Source organism: Quercus lobata, chromosome 4, assembly GCF_001633185.2.
Source record: "Quercus lobata isolate SW786 chromosome 4, ValleyOak3.0 Primary Assembly, whole genome shotgun sequence".
Taxonomy (NCBI): Eukaryota; Viridiplantae; Streptophyta; class Magnoliopsida; order Fagales; family Fagaceae; genus Quercus; species Quercus lobata.
This window is the reverse complement of record NC_044907.1, coordinates 11,599,050-11,606,340: the sequence shown is the minus strand read 5'-3', so window position 1 is coordinate 11,606,340 and position 7,291 is coordinate 11,599,050. Positions and strand designations below refer to the sequence as shown.

General features: G+C 40.1%; 2 protein-coding genes across 2 annotated transcripts; one reads left to right on the top strand and one right to left on the bottom strand.

Moving 5' to 3' along the window:
• Positions 1–569: 569 nt before the first annotated feature.
• LOC115984603 (putative disease resistance RPP13-like protein 1) lies at positions 570–1,673 on the bottom strand. The gene has a single exon (XM_031107624.1). It carries the CDS (start codon positions 1,671–1,673, stop codon positions 570–572), a length of 1,104 nt encoding a protein of 367 aa, XP_030963484.1.
• A 511-nt stretch (positions 1,674–2,184) lies between these two features.
• LOC115984602 (putative disease resistance RPP13-like protein 1) lies at positions 2,185–5,789 on the top strand. The gene is made up of 5 exons (XM_031107622.1): positions 2,185–2,534; positions 2,666–2,763; positions 2,960–3,057; positions 3,400–4,970; positions 5,696–5,789. The coding sequence occupies exons 1-5, from the start codon at positions 2,185–2,187 to the stop codon at positions 5,787–5,789; spliced, it is 2,211 nt and encodes a 736-aa protein (XP_030963482.1).
• Positions 5,790–7,291: the final 1,502 nt, after the last annotated feature.

The following is a 7,291-nucleotide window of genomic DNA, read 5'->3' as shown; positions in this document are numbered from 1 at the left end:
ATGATATTAATGTAGAGGGTAGTGGGGAGACGAGAAGGTGAGAGAAGGAGAAAGGTTGGAGAAGTAGTGGGGAGATGAAAAGGTAATGGAGGGAGAAAGGTTGGAGAAGTAGTGGGGAGATGAAACGGTAATGGATAGAGAAAGGTTGAAGAATTGTAAATATGAAATAAAAATATATTAAAAATAATTATAAGAAAATAGAAAGAAAAAAGATAATGATGTGGACGTTGACGTGGCTCAACGTGAGCGCAGCAGCATTAAACGCTACGCTTCAGGTTTTAGTAATATATAGATAATATATTGAACTAGGTAGCTTTTTTTTTATTGAAGTCTGTGAAAGGTCCAAGTAGCGAAGATGAATCAATTTGCCCAAAGTCTCAGGTAGATCAGTGATCACATGACAAGCAAAAGAAAGCACACGTAAGTGTTTTAGAAATTGCAACCATTTATCACTAACTATTTTACTTAAGGCACAGCATTGACTGGTATTTGAAAAGCCTAGTGGAAGGAAGGTTCTCAGAGACTTTACTTCCTGTAGGGCCACAAAGATCTCAGGACCATCAAGCCGGTTAATTGACCATGCAAAATTCTCCACATGCAAATTGAGCTAAATCGTTGATAAGGTCATGCATCACAAAGCACAATTTGTTGCGATTTGATGGTTGAAAAAATGATCTTGATATTAGCTCACGAAAATACCTGCACCCAACATCTTCCATGGTGTCTTTACCTTTTTGATGCTGCAAGAAACCTTCTGCCATCCACATGAGAACCAATTTCTCTTTTTCAAACTCATATCCCTTGGGAAATATCGAACAATAAGAAAAGCATTGTTTGAGATGTGGAGGTAGATGATAATAGCTCAACTTCAAAGCACGGAGTATGCTACTCTTATCAGTAGAAAGCTCCCATATCTTGCTATTCAGTATTCTATTCCATTCCACAGCTTCTACTTCTGGGTGCAAGAGGCCTCCAAGTACTTTTGTAGCTAAAGGCAAGCCTTTACACTTTTTCACAATTTTCTCACCAATCCTTTTTAATGTTGGATGTTTCTCAGGGTTGCTGGTCCTAAATGCATGTTTTGCAAATAGTGACCAACAGTCTTCATCTGACAAATGCAACAGACGATAAGTAACTACAGCGCGCATCATTGATGCAACACTTTGATTACGAGTTGTCAGAATAATTATACTTCCACAGGCTCCAGCTTTTAAGGGGCTTAACAACAAATCCCAATCAATAAAATTGTCATTCCAAATGTCATCTAAAACAAGCAAAAATCTCTTTCCTTTCAATCTCTCCTTTAGTTTGACTTGAAGAACATTCAGGTCTTTCACATTACAATTCCTTGACGCAACCGACTCAAAAACGGTTCTAGTTATTTTTAAAACATCAAATTCTTCTGAAACATAAGCCCATGCTCTAAAGTTAAATGATTTTTCTACCTCTGAGTCATTACACAAAAGCTGAGCAAGGGTTGTCTTGCCAACCCCACCAATCCCAACAATTGCAATCACAGGGATTCTGTTTTCTTTTTGTGCATTACCAGCAAGCAAAAATTCTTTTAGCTTCTCTTTATCCTTATCTCTACCAAACACTTCAAATTCATCAACTAAAGAAGTTGTGGGCAAAACCATCAATGGCTTCCCTCTTACACTTTCCTTGAATTTCATGATCTCTTTGTTGTGCTAAAAACTCCAGCCTTTCAACTATGTTTTTGAGCCTAGATTCTATATCTTTATCAAGTTTGAGACTGGAATCTTTATCTTCTTTACTTGGATTATGAGTGAAGAACAGACCCATTACCTGTTTTCCGTTGACCTTGGCCTCAGCTTCCAACTCGCATTACAAAGCTATGGTGGCAATCTCATCCAACAAATCTTCAGCATGGTAGGCAGCATCTTTGTGCTCATTGACCCACTCTTCACCGCCATGTTTGTGATCTGCTTCTCCTCTGCATCACTCAGCACTGCGTTAACAGTCAGCAGAACTGTCTTCATCTTGTCAAAGAGTGTCTGATCGAAATCCCTGTCTCCAAAGAAATTTCTGACCAGGGGAGATGCCAGCCTTTCAAACAAAGCTCCAAAGAGTGCAGAAAGCAATGACTCTCCCAAAATTTCCCAAACCATTTTTTCTGCTTTGCAAAGAAAGGATTCAACAGGAAGAGATATAGGTTTGAGAAGCATGGTTGGCTCGCTGGTGAAAGCCACAATTCAGGAACTGTTGTACAGTTTGCTTTCACTCAACTTCTTTCGAACAAATAAATTCAGAATTGGATTGCTAGAAGACTTAAGGATTGTGCTGCAGTATCTTACTGTGATGGTCGATGAAGCTGAGGAGAAGCAGAACAAAAACCCAGTTGTTAAATTGTGGCTGGTCGAGCTTCAAGATGTTGTCTACCACACAGAGGATCTCGTGGATGAGATGTGCACTGAAAGTTTAAGACACAAGTTGGATGCTGAATCTCAGACCAAGTCATCAAGTCTGGAATGGAATATAAAGGTGATAAAAAAGATGGAGGAGATGCTTGACAGGTTAGAATTCTTTATGGAGCAAGGAGATGTACTTGGTTTGAAGGGATTAGGAATAATATCTGATCCACAAAAGCGTTTTAGCGTGCCCATAACTTCAATTTTTTGGTAGATGATCATGAAGTGTTTTGTAGAGATGCTGATAAAGATGCTATTATTAGTCTTTTGCTGTCTGATGATGTAAAGAGTGAACAGTTGTCTGTGATTCCGATCGTGGGCGAGGTTGGGGTTGGTAAGTCCACTCTTGCTCGGCTCTTTTACAATGATTGCAGAGTAAGTCAACATTTTGAGATCAAGGCTTGGTACCCCGTTAATCATGAGATGACAAAAGCAATTTCTGAGTCGTTTAGTTTGCAGTCTTTGCAAGAGAGCCTTAAGAGAGAGATTTCTTCTTGTTTTGGATGATGTGGGGAGTTTTAACTATGCAGGCTGGGAATCCTTACAATCTACTTTGACTGGTGTTGCAAATGGAAGTTGTGTTATTGTAACTACACGCGATTCAGAAGTTGCATCCAAGATTAGCACTGTATGTACTTATCATATAGAGTCATTGTTAAATGAAGAAAGCTGGTTGATGTTCACAAAATTTGCTTTAGGAGACCAAATGCCTATTTCATGTCCTGAAGTAGAAACAATTGGCAGACAAATTGTGCAGGATTTTTTGGGCCAGCCATTCCCATTAAAAGCACTTGGGCTTCTTTTGCGCTCTAAGCCACAAGTTGAGGACTGGAGAGTTGTACTAGACCGCCTAAAGCATTTTTCTTTACCTAGAGGAATGAGTGGAGATGGAATTGAATTAAGAAAGCACTATGATGAACTTCCTGCACAGTTAAAGTGATGCTTTGCATATTGTTCAATATTTCCAAAGGGTTATGAATTTGAGAAAGAGAAGTTGGTTCTTTTATGGATGGCAGAAGGTCTTCCGCAAAATCGTGGAAAGGAAGATGATGGTAACAAGTGCTTTGATGAATTATTATCGGAGTCTTTTTTTCAACAATCAAGTGCCAAGAATTCACGTTTTCTGATGCATGATCTTGTGGATGATTTGGCTGCTCATCTGTCTTGGAAACATTTTTCCAGATTGGAGGATAATAATTCTTCTCATATCTCTGTAAGTACCCTGTATTTGTCTCTCTGTAGAGGCAAATATGATTACTCAGTGATATTTGAAAGTATTGATAAAGCCAAGTTTTTAAGGACATTCTTGCCAATAGATCATGAATCATGTTGTTTAAGTAGTAATGAACTGCAGAATATGTTGTGCAAACTGCAATTCCTACGTGTGCTTTCTTTATCTCATTATCATATCACTGAGCTACCTGCTTCAATAGGCAATTTGAAACATTTACGGTTCATTGATCTCTCTCACACTGGAATTAGGTTGTTACCTGATTCAGTTTGTGGACTATGCAATTTAAAAACGTTGATATTGTCAAATTGTCATTCTCTCACCAAATTGCCAGAAAACATGTGGAGGCTTATTAACTTGCGTCATCTTGATATTAGTGGAACTGACTTGAGTAGGTTGAAAAGACTTCAAACACCGCCTTACTTTGTCGTGGGCAAAAGAAGTGGCTCGATGCTTAAAGAGTTGGGGGGTCTTCGGGATCTTCATGGGACGCTTCACATTTCAAAGTTGCAGAATGTAGTCTCTGAAAATGATCCAGTTGGCGCTCGTTTGTTTACCAAGAAATACCTTGATGAGCTAGTGTTGGAATGGAGTAACAATACTGTTGATCAGGAAAATGTGCTTGAAGCGCTCCAGCCTAATAGTAAAATGAAGAAGCTCAGCATTAATTTTTATTGTGGTACAAGATTTCCAAATTGGGTGGGGCATATGTTATTCTCTGGCATGGTTTCCCTGCGTCTTAGCAACTCCAACAATTGCTCATCCATGCCACCACTTGGACAGCTACCATCTCTTGAAGTCCTCATTATTGAATGGATGGATGCAGTGAAAAGCGTGGGTCCTGAATTCTGTGGGATGGATAAGCCATTTAAGTCTTTGAAGACTCTAACATTTGAGGGGATGTCGGAATGGGAAGAATGGGTTTCATTTGAAGTTGGAGGTGGAGAATTCCCTAGCTTAATTGAGCTTTGTATAAGGAGATGCCCCAAGCTGAAGGGAAACTTACCCAAGCAACTTCCCTCTGTAGTAAAAGTTGAGATTTCTGAATCTCAGGAGCTTGTGACTGCAATTATGACAGAGGCATCATTACACAAAAGGACTCTACATTATCAGGAAAAGGTTCTATTCATAAGTGAAGATAAAGTTGCCTCATTCTTGGAGCAAATGACTGTCTTTACATATAAAGGTGCCACAGACTCCTCATTGCCTATAACTAAAGGTGCCGCAGAATCCTCATTGCCCATGACTACTCCAAATTTTAGGGATGAAGCTGATGTTCCAACCAACAACTGGTCCAACCAAGGTAGACAGTAAGACCTCTTATCTTCTAAAAGCGTAAAAGTTTCTAGAATATCACAACTGATGGGAGTTACAGGGTTAGACAGCCTCAAAATTGAAGGATGTGATGCTCTGGAGTTCATACCTGTAGAAGTGATGGCCAGAAACCCTTTTCTCCAACATTTATATATCATTAATTGTTATTCTTTCAAGTCCTTTCTTGGGGACCATCCACTCATTGCCTTGAAATTGCTTTATGAAGAGGAAGAATATTGGAGGTGACAGATTAGAATTTATAGATGACGGGTCCATTTGGATGGGCTTGACAGATCAGGATATATGGGCTGGAAATGGACGGATCCGGTATGAACGGACAAAGGTAGACGGATCAGAGGGCCACGTGGCGCTAACTTGGTCATTATGTGGTCTCCAAGGAATCTTAAATGTAAATGACTTGCGTTTCACATTAACCCTAGCCCATAGAATCCTAACATGAATAGAATTCTAATACGAAGAAGATTCTGGAAGATACGCCCATTAATGAGGATCTTCTCTATATGGAAAAGACTTGTTGCGCAAGCATAGGAGTTTGATTCTATACTACTATAAAAACCCAAAGACCCTCAGAAAATAGGTATGCATAATTCACCCTAGCTCTGGCACTCTAGAGTTGTGAGAAATTCTAACTTGACCTTCGGAGGGTATTTGGCCGACACCACACCGGTGCTTTGTTAGGTTTTCTCTGTTTATTGTGCAGGTATTGTTTCGAGCGCACGCGGACTGTGTGGCTCACTGGTGATTTTTCGACATCATCAGTTGGCGCCATCTATAGGAAAGACAGCGACTTGTAAGCCATACAAACGCTTCCCAAACAAAGAGTTGCATGGTACTTACTCACTTGATAGCAACCACCAACGTTCAGGGAGACGAGCCACGACCCACTGCCCTGGAGAGACAGGTCCAAACCCGAACAGCAGTGATGGAATGCCTTACTAAACAAAACGAAGTCCTAGAGGAACAACTACGGCAGAAGAACGCAACCACGAGTATCTAGGAGGAGGATCAAGAAGGTACCAGTGCTGAACGAAGAGACCAAGAGGGGCTGGAAGGAAGTAATGCCCCAAGCAGACCAGAAAGGCAAGACATGAGTCGTCCATCAACTGTTAATATGGCTCCACCCCACATTGTTACGGAGATGCAGATGATGAGAGAATGGATGGACTTCATGATGAACGTGCTCAAGGGGAGAGTGTCCAGTGATCTCAACGATTTGGTCCACCGAACTGATTCACCATTCACCATGTTCATCAACTCTTTCCCCCTTCCACCAAAGTTTCGTATGCCGCAAGTGGAAAACTACGACGGAAACAACGACTCGCTGGATCACTTGGAGTCTTTTAAGACGCTCATGCATCTTCAGGGGGTATCGAACGAAATCATGTGCAGAGCCTTCCCTACCACGCTGAAGGGCCCCGCAAGGATCTGGTTAAGCAAGCTAACTCCCAACTCCATTAGTTCCTTCAAGGAGTTAAGCCCCCAATTCGCATCGCACTTTATCGTGGGACACAGGTATAAGAAGTCTACTGCATACCTGATGAATATTAATATGTTTGTTTATATCTTAATATGTTTGTTTAGCCTAGGTTTTAGTTGTTTCTACGTTTTAAAGCATATTAGGTTGTTAGTTTCATTAGTTTTGTTTTTGATCTGTTCTATGTTCTTGTTTTCTAGGTTATGGTTTTTCAGGGTGTGTCTGTGTGCGCATGCTTCCTACATGCATACGCAGGCTTGAAGCATGCATACACATACAACTGGCCTATGTATGCAGGCCTATGTATGCGTACACGTACTCAAGCCCAGATATCCAAATCCGAGTTTTTTTTATTTTGTTTCTTTGTTCCCTTTATATGATATGCCTCTGTTTGGTTCCTTTTTATGTTTTTTAAGTCTTGGTTCCTTTGTTTTATTAAGATAAAATAGCCAAGTCGGCTAATATTACAATGTTGAAGTGTGAAGGAACTTCCTTCATTCACACCACTAAACTACCTAGCATGTCTAGCAATGTGATGACCACTGGAATTACCTAACCTCTTAGCAGGGATGGAGCAATACATTGACTTTGTGGGGGCAATTCCACCCCCCACCCCCCCAAACAATGTTTATAAAAGAAATAGTAGTGTATGTATATATGTAACTTTAACAATCTTGTTCTATAAAATTAAACTTTAGCTCTCTTAATAATATCATTAAATCTTTAAAGAATAATGCTATAACCACAAACTTATTTATAACATTTTTACAAATGGTTAAGGTACATATTCGTACTGGTTTGCATTGGCCCCACTACTTACAT